Raw genomic sequence first — 27,436 nt, forward strand, 5'->3', positions numbered from 1 at the left:
ACAATTTTGTTCTGAAGAACACATCCGAATTAAGTAGTTTATTGAATTTACATGTCTACTTAATGCTTAGACTCTTTACAGAGTCTGTTCATTAAAGAGGTGCAATATTGGTTTTAGTGATGTGGTCATTTGTTCCCTGGTAGCTAGACTGAGATCACCAACTCATTTTATTTCAGACTAGCAAGACATTTCTCCGTTAGGCTAGATACCAAAGGATGCCCTAGGGAGTGAAAATTTCTGTCTGTTTACAGAGTCTTTCCTCCCTCATCTCCCCTAAAGAAAAAGCCTTTATACGGTATATGAGGGCTCCTTAATCACAGAATACCCTTTACTTGGCCAACCATAAAATAAATTTCTAAAAATCATTACATACTCTTTAAAAAAAACAAACAAAAAAACTCTTAGAACTCCAATATCCGAGTCCTGTCACCAAAGGTGCACCTATAACATTGACTGATAACATGATATCACATTAACAATTAGAGGCAAATCAAAACATCCTGAAATAGCTACTTTTGGAGTTCAATATATTTTTAAACAAAATGCCAATAATATAGGGAATAAACACATTGTGCAATGTTTGTTCAGTGGGAGAGTATGTCAAAAGCCATTTACCCGAGTGTAAGTGCTTTTTGAAGATTGCCCATCCTTCCCCATAGATAAAAGTATGCATGCTGTTCCACAACCCATGTGCTTTTACCTGCATTGAGTGGAGGCAGGTTAGAGATTGAAACAACATGCATAGCTTTGACATTTGCAAAAATATATATGCTGTATTTTAAGGGAAAAGCATCCACCGAAAAAACAGGTGCAAATCTGTGTGAGCATCTCTTCCTCTAGACAATGCTCAAAACAGGAACGTAGACTCATATTTTCCCTTTGAGAACTGGTGCAAAGTTTACAGGTAAATGGACTCTGCAATTATGCGGGCTGTTTTGAAAATTGCCCTGTACATGCAAAGTTTATTCAAATGTTGTACTCTTGGAGGGAGGGCTTTCCATTTATATCTCATCATTCAGGATATCAAGAAATCACTTGCTTCCCAGGAAGAATAAAATAACTATACAATATAAAATCATTCCAATATTTGTTAGCTTTCAGAATGTTAATGAATTTTGGTACAAAAGCACGAGATCACCTTTGAGAGGCTCGGTATCTGTTTACTTTACCTGCTCCGCTCTGACGCCAGCGTTACGGTGAAAGCCTGCTCCTTTGGCTTCTGAGCAAGTGGCAGGCCTGTTGCATTCTTGCTTAGGGTCTTTTCGTGTCGAGGATGCCCATATGGTGGAAGGTTGTTTTGAAGATCCCAACAACCTTTGTGTCATGTGAGATAAATTACTATTACATGGACCCAAACCTGTTTCAGTTTTATTTAACTGTTTGCTTTTCTCACTAGGAGCCTTGGATGTCTGGGGTTGGGGGGAGCTCTCATTATTTACAGATGTCTGAGGGTGGTCACAAAGCTTTTTGGGGATCTTAAATTTGTTGTTCCACTTTTCAGGCATATGCTTCGTGCTAAAAAGGTAAGAACACAATTTGGGATGTTTAAAAGTAATTTCTTCTGCCAACTCTGCTGTTCTGCATTTCAGCTGCTTTTTATTATAGCTCGCCTTCTTTTTCTTCTTCTTCGCTTTCAGAGTGACCTTCTGATCATTTGATCCTTGTGATTCCTGTCTGGCCTCCATGCTATCATTCTTATAGTTTAACTCTCTGTATCTGTGCTTGCTGGCACACGGCATTTCCGACTCTTCTCTCCTCCTTTTTCTCTCTGTCTTGCTCTTTTCTATGCTAGCTGATCTTGGCTGTGAAGTCAAGGGGGTACTTGCTTTCTCCTTCCCAGACGTTTGGGAGACTATCCCAGAAATGCCTTGCAGATGATGCCTCCTTGCTTCTTGTCCCTCCTTCGGAAAACCAGTTTCCCAATTAGAACTAGGAAAAAAAGTGAAAAAGCATTGTTGCTTAATATATGTAGTCATGAAAATATCAATTAGCTGTATTTATTGAGATTATCAAAAGCTTTTCCTTGCAAAATTCATTTTTCTCTTCATGGACTAATGCCAATATTATTATATAGAATCAAACTTTGTGTTGGCTTCTCTTTAATGTTTCTCTCTAATCAATGTTTCTCCATTTTGCTTGACATGCACTTTTTTAAAAATATAGTTATGTTGTAGGACCTCATATTGGAAGCAATTATTGAAGTATCAGACTTCTGTCTGAACAAGAGATGGAGTCAGGGCCAGTTTCTGGCTTCTCTGTGTGGTTTCAAAATTGGTACCTCCTAATTCCTGGGCAACAGTGCTGATAATGCCTCTGCCACCACTAATTGGATCCAACACATCCCTTCACCCTCCTGTCAGGCATCCACCACTGCACACACATTTGCTCAGCTTCTCAAATGTGTAATGGGCAGAGACACAGGAACTCTGAGCCACTGTGTGCTCATAGCATCTGCTGAGGTGAGACAGCCCTGCCTCTTCCCCTTAATTTGGATGCAGGCTCAGGAACGAGGGCGAGGCAAGCCTGCAGCGTGAAAGATGGTGAGCAGGCCACAGACTGCAGCCTGATACATGGCTGTTCAGGATGGCAGGGAGGAATATAGGAAGGGCTCAATAAGGAGCAGAGATATTTCCAAATGACGTGAAATCTAAACAATATTGCTCATGTGTTTCGATTCTGCATGTAAAACAAACCACAAAACAAAATTTCATCAAATGGCTTGTTTCATTTTCGGATCCCTTGGCCAGCCCCCTTCCTGCTAGCATTTGAAACAAAACTGGTGTTGACCCGGGGCCCTCCCCCTACATCCAAGCATACAAACTGAAGTGACTCCAGCCAGCACGCCTCCCGATCCCCACCTGCCCCCCTGCATTTCCCAGACCCAGCCGGCAGTAGGGCTCAGGGGTACCTACGTGTGCTCGGGCTCCAGGGTAGCTCTCCAAGTGAGATGCTGGATGGCCACAGTCGCATTCCGCTGTTGTCAGAGCAGCAGCAAAGGATTGCGTTGACAACAGCAGAACCCTCTACTGGTTACAACCCAAGAGGGCACAGACAATGGGGCTCCTGGCACCAGCTGAGGGGAGCGGGGGCAAGAAAGGGACTTAGCCAGATGCCAAATTCATCTATTTTATGCAGGAAAGGGTGGGGGGAGGGGCCCAGACTGAAATGAATTTTATGCTTTCCAGCAAATGGAATGTTGACTAGAATTATATAAAGAGGGATTGATGTCTGTCCAAAAAGGTGACTAAAATTCCCTCAAATATGGCATGCCGATGAGTTCAAAAGGCAGACACAACTGGTCAGTATTTTCAAAGAACAAAGGCTCCAAAAAAAAAGTCCCCATTACCTTTTAAGAATGTTAACCATTCTAAAGCCCCCCCCCCACCCTTCCAGCATTTTGGCCCAGAGCAACACAGGCAGAGATAGGAAAGGATACCTGAAGCAACTAACAAAGAATGACATCTTCAAAGCCACCCTCACACGCATTTCCTTATCCCCACACCCACCTCCATACTTCTATACCCTTCCACATCCCAGCTCATCACCTGCCAGCTACACATGACAGCCCTACAGACCTTCACCTATCTCTCCACAATTCCCCAGACAAACCCACTGCTCACCTATCTCCACATCCCCTCACACAAACCCACTGCTCACCTATCTCCACATCCCCTCACACAAACCCACTGCTCACCTATCTCCACATCCCCTCACACAAACCCACTGCTCACCTATCTCCACATCCCCTCACACAAACCCACTGCTCACCTATCTCCACATCCCCTCACACAAACCCACACCCTCCCACAGGCACCCCATCCCTTCACATATCCACTTCCTTCCACGTCCCCCATGCTCTCCAACACACCTCCTCCCCAATACATCCCTTCTACAAGGATGTTCAAAAGCATTTCCAAAGCTTTCCCTACTTGTTTGTGTTCTTTTTTTAAATTTTGTTTCATCTTGTTTTAAAGTAAATAAAACAAATCATAGCAAAATAAATAAAATGATTTTTTTTTTTTTTTTGCTACATAAGAAGGGGTCGAGAGCAAGGAGGGTGGCAGCAGACAGCAATTTTTCCACTTCTTGCAGCTTGCCACCCGAGTTGTGCCAGCATTCAGAAGAAAGCAAAATTGCTTACCTGTAATAGGTGTTATCCCAGGACAGCAGGATGTAGTCCTCACATAGGGGTGACGTCACTGGACAGAGCCTTAACACGGAAAACCTTCTGTCAAAGTTTCTAGAAACTTTTGACTGGCACACTGAGCCCACTGGGCATGCCCAGCATGCCATGATCCCTCAAGCCACAGGGGTCTCCCTTCAGTCTTGAGTGTAGCAATAAGCGTTAGCAAAAATAAAATAATAAAACGCATCGGACCCAACTCCGCGGGGTGGCGGGTGGGTTTCGTGAGGACTACATCCTGCTGTCCTGGGATAAAGCAATTTTGCGTTATCCCAGGACAAGCAGGATGATAGTTCTCATATATGGGTGATTAGCAAGCTACAGGCTGAGTCATGTTTGTTGTGGACCAACAGCATACAACTTGTGCAACAGGCACAACAACTGGTGTACTGTTGGAAAAGATGAGGCAGCCTGAAATCACAGCAGGTTGGATGTAGAAAGAGTTGGGATTATACTGGAAATAAGTTCTTTAAGACAGATTGTCCATAGGCTGAATCTTGTCGTCCTTTGTCCAAGCAGTAATGAGCCGCAAAAGTGTGAAGAGAGCTCCATGTTGCAGCCTTACAAATCTCAGCAATTGGAACTGAACGATAGTGTGCTACTGAGGTTGACATTGCTCTTATTGAATGCGCCTTTACTCGTCCCTGGAGAGGAAGGCCTGCTTTTTCATAGCAGAAATCTATACAATCTGCTAGCCAGTTGGAGAGAGTTTGTTTTTATCAAAAGAAACAAAGAGCTGGGTGAATTTCCTATGGACTGCAGTGCGGTCTAGGTAATATGCAAGTGCATGTTTACAGTCTAAGGTGTGCAAAACCCGTTCACCTTGGTGAGAGTGAGGTCTTGGGAAGAATGTGGGCAAGACTATGGACTGATTCAATTGGAAATCCATAACCACCTTGGGAAGGAATGTTGGGTGAGTACGGAGAACCACTCAGCCATGTAGGAACCTTGTATAGGGTGAGTATGTGACAAGTGCTTGTAACCCACTAACTCTTCTAGCAGATGTAATAGCTACTAGGAAGAGAACTGTCCATGTAAGAAATTTAATATTTCAAGAATCTATAGGCTCAAAGGAAGAACGCATGAGCCTTGTTAGTACTACATTAAGGTCCAATTCTGTGACTGGTGGCCATAACGGTGGTTTTAGCTGAATTAAATCTCTCATAAATCTACTGACAAGGGGTTGCGCTGATATTGGGGCATTCCCTAACTCCTTTGTGGTAAGCTGAGATGGCGCTCAGATGTACCCTTACTGACGTGGTCTGGAGACCAGAGTCTGAAAGGTGCCAGAGATAGTCCAATAAAGATGATGTGGAGCAGGAAAAAGGGGTAATACTTTTCTGCGTGTACCACGTGGTGAATCTTTTCCACTTACAACGATAGGATTTTCGTGTGGAAAGTTTTCGTGAAGCTACAAGCACTTGAGACACATTAGTTGAAAGATATAGTGGTTGAAGGATTACGCTTTCAACATCCAGGCTGTGAGGGATAGGGTGTGAAGGTTGGGGTGGCGCAACCTGCCCTGATCCTGAGTTATGAGAGTGGGTGCTGTGCCCAGGCGAATTGGTTCCCTGATCAAGAGGTCGAGAAATATAGGAAACCATACTTGTCGAGGCCAATACGGGGCTATGAGTTTCATTGACCCTTTTTCCTGTTGTAGCTTCACTAGAGTTTTGGTTATTAGCGGTATCGGGGGATATGCATATAGAAGGCCTGAGTTCCAGGGGCGAGCAAAGGTGTCCCTGGCTAAGTGGTTTTTCTGTTTGCACAGGGAGCAGAATGTGTCCACTTTGTAATTCAGTTCGGATGCAAAGTGGTCCACTGTTGGCTGACCCCAATGTTGGAATATCCTGGTCGCTACTAAAGGATCCAGGTACCACGCGTGGAGTTGGAACTGATGACTGAGGCGATCTGCAACTAAGTTGTGTATGCCTGCTAGATAAGTGGCCCGGAGAAACATGGAATGTGACAGGGCCCAGTCCCAAATTTGTGCGGCTTCTTGGCATAGGAGATAAGAGCCCGCACACCCTTGTTTGTTTAGGTACCACATGGCAACTGTGTTGTCTGTTTGTATTAGAACAGTCTTGAGTGAAAGGCGGTCCTTGAACGCATAGAGAGCATAACATATAGCTCGAAGCTCCAAGAAGTTGATTTGAAATATTGCTTCGAGGTTTGTCCAAGTACTTTGAGTCTGAAGATTGCTTGTATGCGCTCCTCAACCTAAGGTGGATGCATCTGTAGTTAATGTTACTTGTGGAACTGGTTGCTGGAAAGGTAGGTCTGTGAGCAAGTTGTTAGTGTTCGTCCACCAGAGGAGAGATGAACGTAATTGATGGATTATATGAATTGGAGATGACAGTGGTTGAATGGCTTGGAGCCACTGTGATCTCAATGTCCATTGTGTTATTCTCATGGCTAATCTGGCCATAGGAGTGACGTGGACTGTGGAAGCCATGTGGCCTAGCAGAGTTAGGAACTGATGGGCTGTCGCCGTTTCCTTTGTGCGCAGAGATTTCGCTAACCTGGAGAGTGTGTCTGTGCAGTCTTTTGGGAGGAAGACTTTTGACACGGTGGTGTTCAATTCTGCTCTGATGAACTATAGGAGGCGAGATGGTATGAGGTGGGATTTTTGGTAGTTGATTAGAAATCCCAACGAATAAAGCAGATTGATTGTGAGCTTGAGAACTCCTTGTCTTGAGTGGCTTTTGATGAGCCAGTCGTCCAGATAAGGAAAAACATGTATGCTTTCCTTGCGTAAATGGGCCGCTGCCACTGCTAGGCACTTTGTGAATACTCGGGGTGCCGAGGCAAGTCCGAATAGCAGAACCCGGTATTGAAAGTGTTGGTGACCCACCAGGAAGTGCAGAAACTTGTGATGAGGAGGGAATATTGGAATGTGAGTGTAAGCTTCTTGAAGATTCAGAGAACAGAGCCAATCTCCTGCTTGAAGAAGGAGAAGCATGGTGCTTAATGATACCATCCTGAATTTTTCTTTCTGTAGAGATTTGTTGAGATTTCAGAGGTCTAAGATGGGTCGTAGCCCTCCTGTTTTCTTTGGTATGAGAAAATAGCGGGAGTAGACTCCTCTGCCCTGCTGAGGTCGGGGAACTGGTTCCACGGCCCTGGCTCTCAGGAGGGTGAATAATTCTGTTTGCAGAAGAGTGGTATGATCTTTGTGTACCCAAAGAGACCTTGGTGGAGAGTCTTTGGGCACTGTGAAAAATCCAGATGGTAACCTTGTGTTATATGGATAGTACCCATTGATCTGTTGTGATGATTGACCAATTGGGTGAAAAGAAGGAGATTCGGCCTCCAACTGGTACATCTGGGAATGGGCTTATTTTATTTATTTAAAAATGTTTATATACCGCCTTTACAAATGAATTGATCAAAACGGTTTACAAATATGAGAAATAAAAATATAAATTATAAAATAAGCTCATATTAAATCCCTTCTAAAGGGGGGCTTTTACAAACTCCACATCATGAAAAAGCTTAAACCTCTGCTCCACACACAAGATTTCCGACTAGTCTTGCAGTCCACTATCCTCTCCAAAGTGGACTACTGCAATTCCCTCCTCCTTGGCCTTCCAGAGTCGACCATCAAACCCCTACAAATCCTACAGAACGCCATGGCGAGAATCTCAACGAACACCCGAAAAAGAGACCACATCACCCCTATACTTAAGGACCTCCACTGGTTACCCATCTCATTCCGTATACAGTATAAAACCCTGACCACCCTCCACAACCTCCTCTACAAAACCAACCCCTGGCTCAAAGACTCACCGCATTTCCGTATAACCAATCGTCCAACCAGATCCTCTCATGCAGGTACTCTACATACTCCCTCCCTTAAAATCGCTCATCTCACCTCCACGAGAGAAAGGGCCTTTACCATAGCGGGCCCTTCACTCTGGAATATCCTCCCCACCTTTCTCCGCCTTGAACCTTGCCTGGCCACCTTCAAAAAAGGCTTAAAAACTTGGCTTTTCAGAAAGGCCTATCCTGAAACCAACCAAACCTAGACACTTCTACCCAGTCCTACCCACCCCCACCTTTATAGCCTCCTAGTCTCCCTCCCTACCACCCCCGCCCGCCTTTCCCTCCCTAAGGCAACACCTCTCCACCTCCCGCTGCCTGCCCTCCCTTTTTTATCGTTCTGCAATTTTATAAAGTATTTCAATGAAACTGAAGTAATTAATATTATTTTAGATGTAACTATTGTAAATAGATCCTTCTGTAAATAAGTTCCTTCTATTGTTTTCACGGTTGCTCTTTATTCTCTATTTCACGCTACCTATCTTTCCCTCTCTTCTCCTGTCTCCATTACCCCCCTCCTCTTTCTGGCCTGCTCCCATCCCCGGCCCCCTGTTCATTGTAATTCCTCCTTTAATTGAGTTACTTGTAAACCGGCGTGATGTGCCATACGAACGTCGGTATATTAAAAACTGTTAATTAAATAAATAAATAAATAAATAAATAAAAACAAAAAAGAGAAAAAAAATTACATAAAATTAATTAATATAAAACAAATAAAAATAAATAAAATTTTCTTTACCAAAACAAGATAAAGAAAGCGAGATCTTAAAGTGCAGTGTTGGCCATTTAAAAGCAGTATTGAAGTTATCATTAGAGTTGTTCAGTTACTGGAATTTTATATGCCAGCTGGAAGAGATATGTTTTAAGAGATTTTTAAATTGCTTTCTGTTGGATATTTGACGGCGTGTATTGGGTATGGAGTTCCAAAGGAGGGGACCTGCAACAGAAAATGCACATTTTCTTGTAAAGTATAATCTGGCAAGTTTTGGCGAGGGGATTTCCAGGAGATTTTTTTGATAATGACCTTAAGTGCCTAGCTGGTTGATAGATACGGAGAGTAGAGCATAACCAAGTGGATGATGAATTATGTATGAGCAAATGAATTATTGTTAAAATTTTGTATTGAATTCTTGATTTAATGGGAAGCCTGTGAAGAAATTGAAGTACGGGCGATATATGATTTCATGTAGAAGTTGATGGATTGGCTGCTATTCTCTGGCAGGTTTTCAAAACCCTGATGCTGGGCCTATCTGAGGGGGGAGGCTGAGGTCTCGATGCCTTTGGTTGCCTGGATTGACCTCTCTGGGATGGCCTTGTTGTCTTGCCATGAGGTGCTGGAGGATAATACCTTCGTGGTCTGCAATAAGGTTTTCTGGTGTCTTTCCTGGCTGCACGTCTTGTAGAAGATCAAGTCTCTGTCGGAACAGTGGAGAGTTGGCTCAGTGTCTCATTATGTTCCTTTAGCTGCACAACAGCATCTCATACTTTCTACTAAAAAAGATTGTCCCCAGTACAAGGCAGGTCTGCCAATTTCTCCTGAACCTTAGCCTTGAGGTCAGAAGCCTTTAACCAAGCCCATCTGCGGGCGCTAATCCCTGTTGCTGCCATCCTGGAAGATGTTTCAAAGCAGTCATAGGCTGCACGCACTTCGTTTTTACCTGCTTCCAGGCCCTTATGAATAATATTATTTAAGGAATCTTGATGTTGCTGAGGCAGAGATTCAGACAACTCTTGCATCTGTTTCCATAAATTTCATTGGTATTGTGTCATATATAATTGGTATGATGCAATTCTTGAGACAAGCATGGAACCTTAGAACATTTTTCGCTCCAGACTATCCAGGAATTTTTGCTCCTTGCCAGGAGGTGTAGATGAATGTGGGCGGATTGATCGTTTTTGGGTGGACTCCACTACAAACTGATGTGGGAGTTGAGGCTTTTGAAAACCTGGTATGTGTTGGATTAAGTAAGTGGCGTCAGTCCGCTTGTTCACTGGTGGAAGTTATTTATTTATATATTTAAAGGCTTTTATATACCGATGTTCATGTAATAGTACATATCGCGTCGGTTTACAGAGAACTAAAGTTAGAAATTACATCGAACATGTGTGACACATATAACAAGGCGTACGTAACAAGAATTATAGATATCGATAAACCAAAAACTTAGAATTACATCAAACATATTAAACATGTGTGATACATATAACAGGGAACAAGGATGTTCCCACAATCTATGCTGGAGATCAACGAGGACTTCATGCACTGGTATGGAAAGCACCTCCTTAGGGGGATCTACAAATTGTAGAACCTCTAGAGTTTTTTGTCTCTTGTCTTCTTCAGTTACTAACTGGAAAGGAATTGTATCTGACATCTCTTTCACGAAATTGGAAAAGGAGAGGTCCTCAGGAGGTGACTTCCTCCTTTCTTCTGGTGGAAATGGCTCTGATAATACATCCTCAGAGGAAGAATCGGTGACCACATTGTCCCAGGTATCTGATAAAGTACGCCGTGGAAGAGTCGAGTGAGGGATGAAAAACGGCATCAAAGGATGTAAAGGTATCGATGGTTTTGTCAGTGGCATCGATGAAAATTGATGTGGAATTGATGGCACCGATAGAGTAATCGGGCGCCTCGCCTCGGTTGAGAAATTCTCGACGGTCCCGGTATTGGCTCAGGCATCGGTGAATTATCTGAGGCATCGTCATCCTGAGGATCAGGAATTGGTTGGTCAATCTAAGTCATCGGCTTCGATGGTAGTGGTTGCATCGGCAGGGCACCGATCAGGGCTTAGAGTTTAGCGAGTAGTGGTGTGAACACCGATGGGTGTGGCATCAGCGCTGGCATCGGTGACGGTGCTGGCATTGGCATCAATGGATGAAGATCTCGCAGAGCTTCCCTTACTGCCTGGTGGATGAATCTATCCAGTTCCTCCCTTATAGCTGGTTAGGTCAGAGCAGTTATAGGGGATGGCAGAGAAGGCGGAACTGGCTCTTCCACAGGTCCCTGTGGTAGCGCAGTACCCAGCACCAATATCGGTGGGGATCGCCTTGGAGTAAGAGGCATCAAGGGCGTCAACGGCTCCTCTACTCTAGTCCTCTTCAGTGGCAGCTCGATGGCCATCGAAGCCACCCTGGGAATTGAGCCGACATCGGGGGTAGAAGCCGTCAATGTCGGTGCCGATGCTTTTCACGATGTTCGGTGCCTTTTTTTTCGAGCACGGAGGTCGATTTGATCGAAGACCAAGATGGAGTCGGGGACGGTCTCTCACCGCTTCCATCAGGATGCCACTTGGTTTTAATTACCAATTTTTTAGCCGCTCCTGCTGGTGATGACTGTGTCGATGTCAACGTCAATGGAAGTAGCTGAATGTGAAAGAGGCGTTCCATCTTTTCCAGACGGGCCCGTCTGCCTTTGGCCATCATCTCGGCACATTGTGGACATGTGACACTATGTCCCTCACCCAAACACAGGACACATTTGACATGAGGGTCGGTGATGGATATTGTGCGAGGGCAATTTGGGCATTTTTTAAACCCCGTTGTCATTCTGAAGGCCGGACAGCTGTCGACGGCTTTCTGACAAGAAAATTCAGAACGGTATCAACCGGAACAAAAAATATTTACTCAACGATCGATCGATGTGAAAATGGGAGACCTCTATGAAGGGATTAAATTTGAGAATTTTTTTCAATTTTTTCCATGAGGAAAAAAATGTGTGAAGTATCACACAGGGCTCCTTCAATGCGAGGCTAACTGCAGCATGGAAAAAAAGAAGACTGAAGGGAGACCCCTTTGGCTCGAGGGATCATGGCACGCTGGGCATGCTCAGTGTGCCAGTCAAAAGTTTCTAGAAACTTTGACAGAAAGTTTTCCGTGATATGGGTAATGTCACTGGACAGAGCCCTATGTGAGGACTATCATCCTGCTTGTCCTGGGATAAACTATAATACATATTCAGATAGCCAGAGTTTTGATTATGGATTTCAGGAAGTCAAGCTGGGAGGTGCAGGGGAGAGAAGCAAAAGTTAGAATGTACTACACCCCCACCCAACAAGAGCAGGACACATCAATGTCAGAAATTACAACCGGAACTTTTGAGTTTTTGTCACCCTGAGATTGCCATACATTAGCAGAGGGGGGTCGGGATACATGAATTCTCTCTTTCTCCTTCCACCCACTACGGGGACACACACACACTTCCATGGCTGGATCCCTTTTACCTCCCTTCTCCAACAAAATCACACTCAACTAATGCTCTCTCATGTTTTACCCCCTCCCGCAGACCTCACCCCAGTACTCTCTTCCTCCTTTGCCATCTGCAGGCCCAACCCCACTAACCTCCAACCCTTCCCTTCCAAAGTCATTGCCACAGCTTCCTCCTTCATATGGCCTGCATGAGCCAATTCAACCACTACTGATGCTTCTGCTTTCTTCCAGCCTGTGTAGGCTGTTACCAGAGTCATGCGGCCAATTCATCTGCCGACTTTTCCCTCCACAGATGTATTTTATTAAATTCATATAAGAAAATGCGGTGTTTGAAAGTTTTACATAACCGGAGCTATAAATTCAAAGGCATGGGGTGACCACTGAAGTTGGTGGTGCATCAAAAAAATTTGCTGCTGCCATGTGACTAACCTTCTGAGCTGCTTCTCCAGACTGACATCATCAATAAGGGCCAGATACAAAATGTCTCCTTTGACATGCTACATGTGCGACATTGAGCCATCCTTGGATGATGATGATGCCAGGCTGAGAGAGGTAGCTCACAGTGTTGGCAGCACAGAGCAGAAGCAGAGCTTTACTTTATCAGTCACTGGTGCTGGCAGTCAGGAACAGCTCAAGAAAATCTGCTGCCTGAGGTGAGGGATGAGATGAGATGGGATGAAATCCCTCTCCCCTGATCCCTACTAAGGTACCCAAAAGGGATTCACTCTAAGAAACTGGCTCTCACCAACTCACCTTATAAAAAAAAAAATTCATATTCTGGTGTCACTTCAGTAACAGCCACACAAACACCTCCACTACCAGATACTTTCTGAAGTAACACAAACCCTTCAAGAAAGACACATAGAATCTATATAGAATACCTGCCACACCATAACAAACTATCGGGCCGATACAGTAAAAATCGTGGGAGAGCGGGCAAGTGCCCACTCTCCCGGCATGTGCACAGGCCACTCTCCTGTGCGCGCGATTTAGTAAGTTAATTTATTTAAATTAGGGCCCGCGGTAAAAAGAGGCGCTAGGGACACTAGCACGTCCCTAGCGCTTCTTTTTGGACAGGAACAGCGGCTGTCAGCGAGTTTGACAGCCGATGCTCAATTTTGCCGGCATCGGTTCTCAAACCCGCTGACAGCCACAGGTTCGGAAACCGTACGCCGGCAAAACTGAGCATCCGGTTTTCAACCCGAGAGCCTCGGGCCCATTTAAAAATTTTTTTTTTATTTTTAACTTTTTTTTTTTTTAACTTTTTGGACCTCCGACTTAATATCGCCATGATATTAAGTCGGAGGGTACACAGAAAAGCAGTTTTTTACTGCTTTTCTGTGCACTTCCCCGGCGCCGGCAGAAATTAACGCCTACCTTTGGGAAGGTGCTAATTTCTTAAAGTAAAATGTGCGGCTTGACTGCACATTTTACTTACTGTATCGCACGGGAATGACTAATAGGGTCATCAACATGCATTGCATGTTGCGGGCGCTATTAGTCTCGGGGGGGGGGGGGGTTGGACGCGCATTTTTGACGCATTATTACCCTTTACTGAATAAGGGGTAAAGCTAGCGCGTCGAAAACGCGCGTCCAAATGCCGGTTAACAGTGCGCTCCACTGGACTGGACTGTATCAGCCTGTAACTCCCATAACTCAAACAGCAGCAACTGTACATGGAAAGATGCAATACTGCAAATGTTACTATAAGCCCTAGAACATCAATATATGGTACCTTCTACTGGAAAAACAGTACAAGCCAGACACTTCATGCCAGCAGAATGCCTCACCTCAGTTACACACACAGAACACAAACCAATCTTTATCTAATACAAAATAAGCGACCACAAATTAAGAACAGAAAATTGCAGACAAAAACTGAAATGGAAACCCCAAGAAGCCCGATTCTGCATGCAGGGGAACACCAGAGAAAAAGAAAGAGAAATGCATTTCCTCCTAAACTGAGTAAAATGCAGATATAAGAAATGCACATTCCTAAACCTGACAGTCCACTTTCTAAATTTAAAATTGAAATGTTTTCTGTCTTGGTTGTCTGGCATTTTATTTTTATGATTGAAATTGTTCCTGGTCGCTCTTTAGTCTTCTCCTTTCCACTTCTTCTCTCCTCTTGTCTTCTTCCCTTCTTTCCCTATATCTGTCTTGGACATTGATTTTTCCCATCTTTTTCTGTTTCTCTCTTCTTTGCCTATCTATTCATAATTAAAGTTCTCCCCTCTCTACCCCTCCAGTCTTCATCTGTCACCTCTCCCCATCTACTAGTTTTCCCATCTCCTATCCCAACCTCCCTCTAGATCTCAGTCCTATTCCCCTTTGTCTTTCACCCATTCCCTAGACCCCCATTCCCACCACCCTTTGTACTTACCTATCCCTCATCTACCTTCCTTTGCTCTCATTCCTTCACCTTCAGCACCCCCTATCAGCTGGCTATTAACCCTCTCACCACATCCCTAGCCCTATTCCCACCCCTTTTCATAGACTCATCCCTTACCTCACACCCCTCCACAGCTCTCTAATGCTTTTCATCTGCCTTTCACCCTCTCTCCAGACCATTCACACCTCTTAGTCCTTTTCAAGTCCCTCTCTCTTATCCCATTTCATACCCTCACTCATAAGAACATGCCATACTTGGGTGAGACCAAGGGTCCATCAAGCCCAGCATCCTGTCTCCAACAGTGGCCAATCCAGGCCATAAGAACCTGGCATGTACCCAAAAACTAAAGACTGCTAGTAATAGAAGTGGCTGTTTTCTAAGTCAACTTAATTAATAGCAAGTAATGGATTTCTCCTCCAAGAACTTATCCAATCCTTTTTGAAACCCAGCTACACTAACAACATCCCCTGGCAACAAATTCCAGAGTTTAATTGTGCGTTGAGTGAAAAAGAACTTTCTCAAATTAGTTTTAAATGTGCCACTGTTGGAACCTGTTGCAAGGAGTTAGCAATCTGTTGGTATTTGAGGTAGTTGTGGGTGGATCTTTGGGCCGGTGGCAGACGACCATGCCCCCGGGGGAAGATCCCGAGAGGGACCCCCCAGTCAGGCACAGAGTATGGAGACAAACACACACACTAGTTCTTTTATTAGACAGTTTACTGAACCACCAGAGATGGCAGCAGTGAGCTGATAAGACCGGCTGTAGTTCCTCAGAGACTGGAACAGCGATCCCTGGAGGCTGAGCTGAAGAGAGACAGATATAGTGAGTAGGCAGGGTATACAGATGGTAACATTCACACAATGTCCCAATAAAGTCCAGGAGCTGGCATGTATAGGCCCTTGAGGAGCGAGTACCCGGTTCCAGGGAAAGCTCAAAGAGAACAATGGTAACTCACTGATGTAGCTGGTATAGTTGGTAGTGAAGACTTCCAGGCAGAAGAGTATACGGATAAAGTCTGGGAACGTGGGCCTTCGAGGAGCGAGTACCAGTTCCAGACTGTCACCTGAAAAATATAGGAGAGAGAGCGAGGCCCTCGAGGAGCAGGTACCTCTGGTAAGTTCACAGGCAGAGTAGCTTAGGTAGCGAAACCTATCCCTTGCTAACTCGATGTGTTAGCAAATGTTGAGACCTTAAATATCCGTCACGGGTGACGTCATCTTTGGGGGACGCCCCTGAGGTTCACGCCATTGCCGGTACTTCAATCGGGACAGCACCGTGCGCACGAGCCCCTAGGCCTCCAGGAAACATGGCGGTTGCAGCGCTGAGCCGGTCCGGGATCACCCGAGAATTGCGGCAGGAGAACACCGCGGCAGTCAATCTTCCCATGGTTGGAGAGGGAGGCGCCAGAGAGGTAAGGAGGGCGGAGAGAGGGCGTTGGGCACCGATGGACACAACAGCCACATGCTAACTTCATGGAGTGCCCCCTAGTCCATCTATTATCCGAAAGAGTAATTAACCCATTCACATTTATCTGTTCTAAAGCTCTCATGATTTTAAACACCTCTATCATATCCCCCCTCAGTCGTCTCTTCTCCAAGCTGAACAGTCCTAACCTCTTTAGTCTTTCCTCACAAGGGAGCTGTTCCATCCCCTTTATCATTTGGTCGCCCTTCGCTGTATCTTCTCATTCGCAACTATATCTTCTTTGAGATGCAGCGACCAGAATTGTACACAGTATTCCAGATGTGGTCTCACCATGGAGCGATATAGAGGCATTATGATATTTTACGTTTTATTCACCATTCCCTTTCTAATAATTCCCAACATTCTGTTTGCTTTTTTTTGACTGCCACAGCACACTGAACCGATGATTTCAATGTGTTATCCACTATGACACCTAGATCTCTTTCTTGGGTGGTAGCTCCTAATATGGAACCTAACATTGTGTAACTATAGCATGGGTTATTTTTCCCTATATGCATCACCTTGCACTTATCCACATTAAATTTCATCTGCCATTTCTATGCCCAATTTTCCAGCCTCACAAGGTCTTCCTGCAATTTATCACAATCTGCTTGTGATTTAACTACTCTGAATAATTTTGTATCACATGCAAATTTGATTACCTCACTCATTGTATTCCTTTCCAAATCATTTATACATATATTGAAAAGTATGGGTCCCAATACAGATCCCTGAGGCACTCCACTGTCCACTCCCTTCCACTGAGAAAATTGACCATTTAATCCTACTCTCTGTTTCCTGTCTTTTAACCAGTTTGCAATCCATGAAAGGACATCGCCACCTATCCCATAACTTTTTACTTTTCCTAGAAGCCTCTCATGAGGAACTTTGTCAAAACACCTTCTGAAAATCCAAATACACTACATCTACCAGTTCACCTTTATCTACATGTTTATTAACGCCTTCAAAAAAGTGAAGCAGATTTGTAAAGCAAGACTTGCCTTGGGTAAAGCCTTGCTGACTTTGTTCTAAACATCAAAATCACAGAACATATAGAAAGACATGGTTTAAAGGATCACTTTCCATTATTTTTCCTGGCACTGAAGTCAGGCTAACCGGTCTGTAGTTTCCCGGATCGCCCCTGGAGCCCTTTTTAAATATTGAGGTTACATAAGCTATCCTCCATTCTTCAGGTACAATGGATGATTTTAATGATAGGTTACAAATTTTTACTAATAGGTCTGAAATTTCATTTTTTAGTTCCTTCAGCATTCTGGGGTGTTTACTATCCGGTCCAGGTGATATACTACTCTTCAGTTTGTCAATCAGGCCTACCACATCTTCTAGGTTCACCGTGATTTGGTTCAGTCCATCTGAATCATTGCCCATGAAAACCTTCTCCAGAATGGGTACCTCACCAATATCCTTTTCAGTAAACACCGAAGCAAAGAAATTGTTTAATCTTTCCACGGTGGCCTAATCTTCTCTAAGTGCACCTTTAACCCCTCGATCATCTAACGGTCCAACTGACTCCCTCACAGGCTTTCTGCTTTGGATATATTTTAAAACGTTTTTACTTTGAGGTTTTGCTTCTATGGCCAACTTCTTTTCAAATTCTCTCTTAGCCTGTCTTATCAATGTCTTACATTTAACTTGGTAACGCTTATGCATTATCCTATTTTCTTCTGTTGGATCCTTCTTCCAATTTTTGAATGAAGATCTTTTGGCTAAAATAATTTCTTTCACCTCCCCTTTTAACCATGTCGGTAATAATTTTGCCTTCCTTCCACCTTTCTTAATGTGTGGAATACATCTGGACTGTGCTTCTAGGATGGTTTTTTTTTTTTTTTTTAAACAATGACCATACCTCTTGCACACTTTTTACCTTTGTATCTGCTCCTTTCAGTTTTTTTCTAACTATTTCTCTCATTTTATCAGTTCCCCTTTTGAAAGTTTAGCACGAGAGCCATGGATTTGCTTACTGTCCTCTTTCCAGTCCCTTATGATCACTATTGCCAAGCGGCCCTACCACCGTTACCTCTTTCACCAAATCCTGTGCTCCACTGAGAGATCTAAAATTGCTCCCTTTCTAGTCAGTTCCTGAACCAACTGCTCCATAAAACTGTCATTTATTCCATCCAGGAACTTTATCTCTCTAGCATATCACGATGATATATTTACCCAGTCAATAATGGGGTGATTGAAATCTTAAATTCACCATGAACTTTCATCATCACCAAGTATCTTACCTAGACATCTTAATCACCAGAAATGAAGATTCAGTAACCACCACTCTGTATCGCAAACCCAACGACCGCAACAATCTTTTAAGATTCGACAGTTTTCACCCCAGCACATTTAAGTTAAATTTACCTGTGGGACAATTTATGCGTATACGACGCATCTGTACAGACGACTCGGAATTTAAAATACAAGCCCAAAAATTGGCAGAAAGATTTTTGCAACGAGGATATCCTGTATCAAGTGTTAAAAAAGCCTATCGACGTGCCCTTTACTCCAATCGCGACTTTTTATTTTTGCCAAAACAACGTGAGGATTCGAGCCCGCAGACCTTGGAGATGAGACACACATTGGCCGCCCCACAGATCAGCAGAGCCATTAGGAGGCATTGGGCGATCCTCCAAGAAATTCATCCTTCATTTCATGAACCTATTCGGATAGCATACTCCCGAGGCCGCAATATTAAAGACCAGGTAGTCCATTCCAGTCTTAATGAGACCCTGAATGATGATGAACCTGTCAGTAATTGCACAAACTGCGCTCATTGCGCTCTGAAATCACCATTGACCACAATGACATTGCCATCAGGACGGATTGTACCTCTACTCCAAGCTACGTGCAGAACTCCGTTCGTAGTATATGCCATCATCTGCCCATGCCCACTCATTTATGTGGGCATGACCAAGCGTCCATTCAAGATTAGACTAACTGAACATAAATGTTGCCTTAATACAGGTCGCATTGAGGAGCCACTGGTAACGCACTTTCAGGAACACGGTCATATTTTTTCAGATATTAAATGGACCATTTTAGAAGTCATTAAAGCACATTGGAGAAAAGGTGACCGGATTAAAAAACTTCGACAATGCGAACAGCGTTGGATTTTTCAGTTGCATACAGTGATCCCCGGGGGCCTTAACAAGGAAATAGAGTGGATTCACTTTATGTGAATCCACCAGTCCCGCCAAATCATGCACACAGGTGATTTTGCATAAAATTATGCCAGATCCCGCGGCACCTCAGCAGAACGCCGTCAGGAGGACTAGGCGGTTGAATGCGGTAAGTTGCGATTTAAGAAGTTTCTAAACCTTTTGGGAGGTGCACGTATGATTTTAAGAATGTCCTTGTGCAAAAATTGTCTTTAAGATACATGTGATGTTATGACCATTTCTTATCTTAAAGGGTATTAATTACCATGTGAACCGGACGGGTGTCAAACCAAGATATTGAGTATCAAGTAAACCTTTGACGGGCATTAAACCTTCCAATTTTTGAGTTCAGGTATAACAACCTTTTGATGTGGATACAGTCCCTGAAGCAGCGCAAAGCGAAACGTACGTCGGACTGCGCAAGCATCTTTAACATCGAAAGTTCATCCCTTCAAAGCCTTTCCTGAACAACCTTCACCTGCAAAGCGCGGTAGCGCTGCAGACGAAATCGGAAGCGCGGAGGCGCTCAGCACAAGTAAGGAAACGCCATCTTTTGGAAGCGCGGTGGCGCTCAACACAAGTAAGGCAAATACCGTCCTCTATTACAGTTAACACCGTCATATTCAAAATTATTTTAATAAAAAGAAGAAAATATAACAAGAAAAATATCAAAAAGAAAAAGAAAAAATTGATTTAATAATAAAGCGACAGTTTGAGGAATTAAAAACTACAAGGGACCGATGATTAAATATGACCCGCTGTGGTTGACAGCTTGGCTTACTGCCTAAATCAACCCAGGGTGGTATGATGGTCCATCACCTTTAATAAGTTCATTGCACAGAAAATTAAAAAAACCATAGCTAGCGACGTCTTTTGTGTATAGATAAGTGGAGCTCGTTGCACTTCAGCAATTAACTGCTCTTTCTTTAGTGATTGAAATCTCCCATTATTACCGCACTACCAATTTGGTTAGCTTCCCTAATTTTTCTTAGCATTTCACTGTCCGTCTCACCATCTTGACCAGGTGGACGGTAGTATACCCCTATCACTATAGTTTTCCCCGACACACAAGGGATTTCTACCCATAAAGATTCAATTTTATATTTAGTCTCATGCAGGATGTTTATCCTGTTGGACTCAATGCCATCCTGGACATAAAGTGCCACACCTCCTCCCGAGTGCTCCTCTCTGTCATTGCGATATAAGTTGTACCCCGGTATAGCACTGTCCCATTGGTTATCCTCCTTCCACCATGTCTCTGAGATGCCAATTAATTCTATGTCATCATTCACTGCTATACATTCTAATTCTCCCATCTTACTTCTCAGACTTCTGGCATTATTTATTTATTTTGAACTTTTTTATACCGACCTTCATGTTGAAATAGAACATATCAAATCGGTGTACATGTAACAACAGAAGAGCCCAAGGCATTACATAGAACAATGTTGCACAGGGCATTACATAGAACAAAAGCAGGAGGTTACATAGAACTGGGAAAAACTGAGCGAACTTTTTTTGCATTAGCAAAAATGTTTGCATTAGCATACAAACATTTCAAAGTTTGTTTTTTGTATTTTCATTCTGCTTCTTAATTGATAGGGATAAGTTAGAATTTTTTAGCTCAGGTGAGTTTTTAGTTTCAGGCACTTGGACTACTTTTCTTATTATTGGAACCTCACTGTCGGGATGCCTGAATTCTAATGCATCATTAGTATCCTTTGAAGATACCTCTCTCCGAACCATGTGCTGCTGAGCAACTGTCGGCTTTCCCCTTTGTTCTAGTTTAACAGCTGCTCTATCTCCTTTTTAAAGGATAGTGCCAGCAGTCTGGTTCCACCCTGGTTAAGGTGGAGCCCATCCCTTCGGAAGAGACTCCCCCTTCCCCAAAAGGTTCCCCAGTTCCTAACAAAACTGAACCCTTCTTCCTTGCTCCATCGTTTCATCCACGCATTGAGTCTCTGGAGCTCTGCCTGCCTCTGGTGACCTGCGCGTGGAACAGGGAGCATTTCCAAACAGTCTAACTTTAGTTAGTCAGCCAGAGTGACTCACTGCTCTCTTGATTAACAAATGTTGGTACCTATTCAAACCAAATCACACTACCTCAACACCTTTCCAAAGTGAGTAACTGAGCTGAACTTTTCAACCTTTTTACTTAGATATACACTGCTCCTAGCTTATTTCTAGCTTCTGGCTTTTTGTTTTTGTTTATTTTTTTTAAATACACTCAGTACTGCTTACCAGCTGCCTTACAGATGTAAAAAAAAACAACAAAAAAACACACTACCTACTGCTTACTAGCTGCCTTATTGACTATTTAAAAATACAATCTAACTTGTTTATTCACTGCCTTACTGACTATTAAAAGCACAAACACACTAAATAATATTCCCAAATAGTTAGTTTTTGCTTGGGACATTGTCTTTTTTAAAGTATTGGGGCAAAGTTAATTCCTTTCAGCCACCAGCAAGGTGATCCTTTCCTCTCAGTGCTCCCACTGAGAGTGCTCTCCTCTCAGTGCTCCCTGGAATGTGGGTTACTGAGCTCTTCCCTTGTAATATATAATGTGCTTCTAAGGTAAATTAGTGCAAAACAATCTCTTTGGAGATTTACACATCCCCCCTCCCCCCCCCACACACACACACACTCACTCATGATGTGCCTCAAATCCCCACTTCCCTTCATCTGGCCTACTGCCAGCTAGGCTTGAGGTAGTGGTTTTAGGATCACACTGCCCATACACATTAGGGTTATCCCCAATAGCACTATCACTACCACCCACTGCAGCCTTTGTCCAGTATGCACCTTAGTCCTTTAAATGAGTCCATTGCTGGCTCTGGGTTCTGTTCTTTCCCCAGCTGGACTCCCCGTGGGTGATCTCAGGGGTGGCCTCTCAGTAATGGCTCTCGCTGGCTCCTCTGCAGCACCTCCTCCTGGCTCTGTTGCAGTGCTTTTCACTGTCTTTTCTTCAGTGCCTCCTTTTGGCTCTACTGCGGTGTCTCTCACTGGTTCTTCTGCAGGTCCACCTCCTGGCTTTACTGCGGTGTCTCTCACTGGTTCTTCTGCAGTGCTACCTCCTGGCTTTACTGCAGTGTCTCTCATTGACTTCTTTGCAGCATTTCCCTTCAGTCTATCTGCAAAACCTCTGTCTGGCCAGCCTGCAGCATCTATCTCAGGTTTCCTTGCCATGCCCCTTTCTGTCTCCTGCACGCTGCCTACCATAGGACAATCAGTGCTACATCCAGCAAGCCATTCTGTACTGCCCCCTTCTGGGCACTCTGTGGTGCCTCTTCCAAGCAAGACTATGAAGCTCCATCATGACCTTTCTGGTATCTCGGACTCAGTCACTGCAAGATTATTCCTCTGGCCCTCCTCCTGCTCAGTTGTATTATCCTCTGTAGGCTCTTGCCACTCAGGGTTTGTTTTGGCTTCAGCCCAGTTGCTGCTTTCAGCTCTTTCTGGAATGGAGTCTCTATAAAGGATAGCACTGTAATCATGTGACTCAGTCAGTTACTGTGCTCTCTGCTCCCATTTTTAATGAATCCAGTCCTAGCTTTATTTTCTGCAGGTAGGGGATTTAGGAGCACTGCTTTTGCTTCCCAGTCCTTCCAGGCATACAATGAAGCAGGCTTGTCTTTCAAGACACTTTCTTGCAGCTGCCTCTGCCCTTCCAGAAGGCTCTGAATCAATGCTTGCATACTCCTTTCAGTCATGCTTCTATTCAGCTGAATTTGTGTGCTTAGTGAAGAGCTACAGCTTGCTGCTGGAGGCTACACCCTGTATATACACATACTCTGGCAGCTTCAATCTCTGTACGGACTAAGCCCTGTTTCTACACAGTTTCTCTTTTTTTTTTTTTTTTTTTTTTTTTAATCTTTAAAAAAAAAAAAAAAAAAAAAAAAAAAAAGAACAAAAGAAAAAAATCCTGCTTTTCCAGCCACTTACTTACTTCATTCCACTGACTCAAGTGAGTGGAGCTTATCCCCTTACCCACTTTAAACCTTAACCTATCCTCCCCTACAAGCCCCAAAGACCACTCTATGTTTAAGGGATAACTTTTTCTGTGCTCCTCTGAGCCAGAATGCTTCTAAACTTCTGTGCTCTGCACCTCCAGCAACACTTTTCTTCTATTTCAAACCTACTTGCTTAGGTAGGACACACACAAACATTTCCATTTCTTGTCCACCCCTTGGAAACAGGTTTTCTCTGTGCCTTGCATATAGAAAAATCCCCAAACTGATACCAGATGTAGGATAGCCAAGTGAAAATCTTTATAGATTGGAGCAGGAATCACGAGGACTCCAGCCTTTCGGCATTCAAACTTCAACTTTTATTAGTGTAATGAGCAAAATACAACAGTAGACTGTCTTCCTTTCCAGTGTACTCAAAACACCAACTTCCAGAGAGAGTGAGAAATTCCTCTCCTGGAAACAGGGGGGCCTCTGATTCCAGCTGGGCTCACAGTCTTATTCCCTCTCCCAGCAGGGTCCCACCCACAGAGCTCTCGCTCTCTGAAGGATTTAATGTGGACCATACAGGCTAAGGAGGGGAAATAGAGCCATTCTTTCACAGTGCGTCATTGTCTTTATATTCCCTACCATTTGGCATGTACTCTTCTGTAGTTATTATATGATACGTAAAGCGTATAGACCTAGAAAGTATGTTTTTCATTCATCTCTCTGGCTGCTGTTAGCCCTTTTTGGATCTGTTATTTAAACATTTTATTGTATTTTTCAGATATCATGTGACAGGACCCAGAGGTGGATTGTGGGAAAATAGTGGCCTGGGGGATTTTTCTCCATACTGGCCCATGGGTACCCAATTACACATACAATTTGGTGAGTCACCAAATACAGAATAAAGGGACCATAAAATATGCACAGACAAACTGAACCGGAAATCATAACAAGTTAGACTGTATGTAATGCAGCAATGGAAAAACAGAAAATACCATCATTCCTCATAAAACATCAAACAATAAAATCAAGAACTATAAAACATCGCAATAGGAAAATCATACTAAAAATATATATTTCAAAAGTACTGATGAATAGAACCTCCAGTAATTTAACTCAGGGAAATTTTCAAAAATTTGTATATAACACCAATAAAATATTTCAAAAAGAGCAGACATCAAATAATATTCAATAATTAAAACTAAGGATTTTAAAAAGCCCCTGCTGTCCCCTTCTGTGGGAGCTCTTGATTTCCAGTCACCCTGATATTGTTGAGGATTAGGAGGTTATCCTCTCTCTCTCACACATACTCACATGTCCATTCTCTCTCACACATACACTGTCACATACATACACATTCATGCTCTTATATCCACCATAACCTCTCGCTCTCACTGACACAAATCTCAGGCTATAAGACACTCTCTCCCCCACCACACACAAACTCTTACTCCCTTGGATTTTCTCATACACATTCATGCTCTCACACTCACTGGCTCCCTCACATACACACAAACACACACACACCCAGGCAGGAACCCATGCATTCACACACTGACCCCCAGGCAGAGTCCCATTCATACACATGCACACACTAAAGGCAGACCACCCTCTCTTTCTTTTGCCAGCAATCTCGGAGCCTCTCTCATTCCTCTGCTGCCGCGTGGCTATTGGGGAGGCGCCGATTGCTGCTACTGACACTGAAGCCCATTCTGCTACCTCCTCTGTGCAGGCCCCGTGGGCTTCCACTTTCTCCATGCTGATCTCGTACATTGTGAGATCCGCATAGAGAAAGTGCTACTCTTGCACATTCCCAAAGATTACATGTGCCAATCACTAAAAAAGTTAGTTATTTTTTTTTCCCTTTGCTGTCTGATCTTAGTTTTCTAATTGGTCACAGGCTTTTTTTTCTACCATCCCTTTCTTTTTTTTTGCCTTCCCTTTCTTATTTTTTTTTTTTTTTTGCCAATTCCTTTTATATTGTTTTTTCTGTTTCTTTTCTCTCAATCTTCTTCCCTCAAACACACAGTCAGGTTCTCATTCTCACATGCATTTCTCTCTCTCACACACACACAGGCTCTCACTGTCACATGCTCTCTCATATAAAATCATTCATACATACAGTCTCTCACTGGCACATGCTGTCTCACTCACACACACAGGCTCTCATTGTCACATGCTCTCTCTCATACAATCATTCATACACACAGGCTCTCACTGTCACAAGCTCTCTCATATAAAATCATTCATACATACAGTCTCTCACTGGCACATGCTGTCTGACTCTCACACACACAGGCTCTCACTGTCACATGCTCTCTCTCATACAATCATTCATACACACAGGCTCTCACTGTCACATGCTGTCTGACTCTCACACACACAGTCTCTCACTGTCACATGCTCTCATACAATCATTCATACACACACACAGGCTCTCACTGGCACATGCTCTCTCTCATACAATCATTCATACACACAGGCTCTCACTGTCACATGCTGTCTCTCTCACACACACAGGGGCTCTCACATGCTGTCTCTGCAAACATTCAGGTCCTCACTCTCACACACAATCTCTCAACTCATCTCAATCACGCACATACACACACTCTACAGACCCTCAGCCTCTCTCTCACCTCTGGGCCTCCTCTTCATGGGTCGCCGCAGATTGGGCTCTGCAGCGGCCCTGATCTTCTCGGGCCGTGGCTGCCCTGCTATCGAGCCTCTTTCTGTTTTCGGGCCGCTGCGACTTACGATTCGTGACGGCCCATAAACGCTGCTCCTCTTCTGTACGCATTGATGCTCCTCCTCCTTCCTGTCCACGCGGCTCCAGCAACGTTTACTTCTGGGGCCGCACAGGCAGGAAGAAGGAGGAGCATCAGCACATTTAAACGCGATCTTTTTCTTCAGGCCGTGGTGACGTGAGCCTCATCACGACCCTGCCGATCTGCCTGTCGCAGCGCCGCATGAGCCTCCCTGCGCCCGGGGGCATTGGCTCCCCTCGGGATACCAATGCTCGCAGCGCCCCAGGCCTAGGCCTAGTGCTTCCACCGGCCCTGCCCGCAGGTTTCTCTTTGGGCCACAGCGCCAGCAGACCCTCTTCTTGTCTTTGGCCGGGAAGTTTAAAAAATAAAATAAAAATCACGTGATGGGAGCAACCGGCTCACCGGGGGAAGCCCAATCCCCCGATAGGCCAATCTGCCCCTGGCAGGACCCTTTTCTGGTGTTTGCTCCTCCTGATGTAGCTCTCCGTTAACTACAGGCTGTGTCGGAGGACTGACTTGATGCTATGATGTGTTATGACCAATATTTGAAAATTGTGACTGCATCTTTTTAAATAACATTCAGTATTAAAAATACTTTGAATATTCAGCAAGGATCAGCTTTTGTGTGCATCTTGTGGTGCTTTAAGTTGACAGATCTATTGTTGCGATCCCCCCTGTTGCTGCGCTACAGGTGGTCTCTCACCTTCCACCGGAGGCCGCTCCGAAGCCAGGGCCTCGCCTGTGTTCCATCCGGGATTTGCTCCAGGGCCTGAGAGGACTAGCTGTGCCTGTGGCTTGCATGCCAGCGTTTGGACTTCCTGTTTGGCGACGCCCTTCTCCTAGGGGCCGGCCCGCAGCTCTCCACCTTATTTATAGGACCAGCGAGGGGCGGTCCTGGCAAGCTCCTCCTAGGGAGTTGCCTACAACCTCCAGTATTTAAGGACTCTTTCGTCATTTGCAACTGACCTGCAGATCGGGTTCTACAGTCGTCTGTAACCTTGCCGATCCAGGTCCACCGTGGTCTGCCTTGTGTTGATGGCTCCTTGTCCTGTCTCTATCCGGATGTTTGCTTCCTGATGTTCCTGATGTCTGCCTTGATGTGTTCCTGATGTCCTGATCCAGTTCCGCTCGCTTCTGCCCTACGTCCTGTCTGGTTCCTGAGCCTTCTGTCCTGTTGGGCCCTGGAGTGGCCAACAGGAGGGATTCGTCCCACGGGCTCTTGAGCTTCCCTGCCTGCCAGCCGAAAGGGCTTCGGATGTCAGTATCCCAGCATCGGAGTTCCTGTTCGCCTGGATCTTCCGCTTTGTCTTCCCTGCACCCTCCTTTCCTCAGCGTGGTCCGCGACCAGCCTTCCTGGGCTGTGTAGGGCGCGTCTGGGACGGGGTGGTCCGTGACTCAGTCCCACGGGTTGGCTACCATGGGCGTGCAGGTCCGGCTGAGGGTCGGACTCCCTGCTTTTGTACCCGCCTGGCTCCCC

The 27,436-nt window shown here is 44.5% G+C and overlaps 1 protein-coding gene across 2 annotated transcripts in view; it reads right to left on the reverse strand.

Annotated features, from left to right (window-relative positions):
• The window catches only part of SWT1 (SWT1 RNA endoribonuclease homolog), a 230,570-nt gene that overhangs the window by 179,730 nt on the left and 23,404 nt on the right, over positions 1–27,436 (reverse strand). For both annotated transcript variants that reach the window (XR_003859030.1, XM_029618736.1), the window contains exon 4: positions 1,170–1,929. Coding sequence is in view for 1 of the 2 variants with exons in the window: in XM_029618736.1 (XP_029474596.1) it covers positions 1,170–1,929 (760 nt within the window). In the remaining variant the exon portion in view is untranslated. The remainder of the gene's footprint in view (positions 1–1,169; positions 1,930–27,436) is intronic.

This window comes from Rhinatrema bivittatum, chromosome 10, assembly GCF_901001135.1.
Source record: "Rhinatrema bivittatum chromosome 10, aRhiBiv1.1, whole genome shotgun sequence".
Taxonomy (NCBI): Eukaryota; Metazoa; Chordata; class Amphibia; order Gymnophiona; family Rhinatrematidae; genus Rhinatrema; species Rhinatrema bivittatum.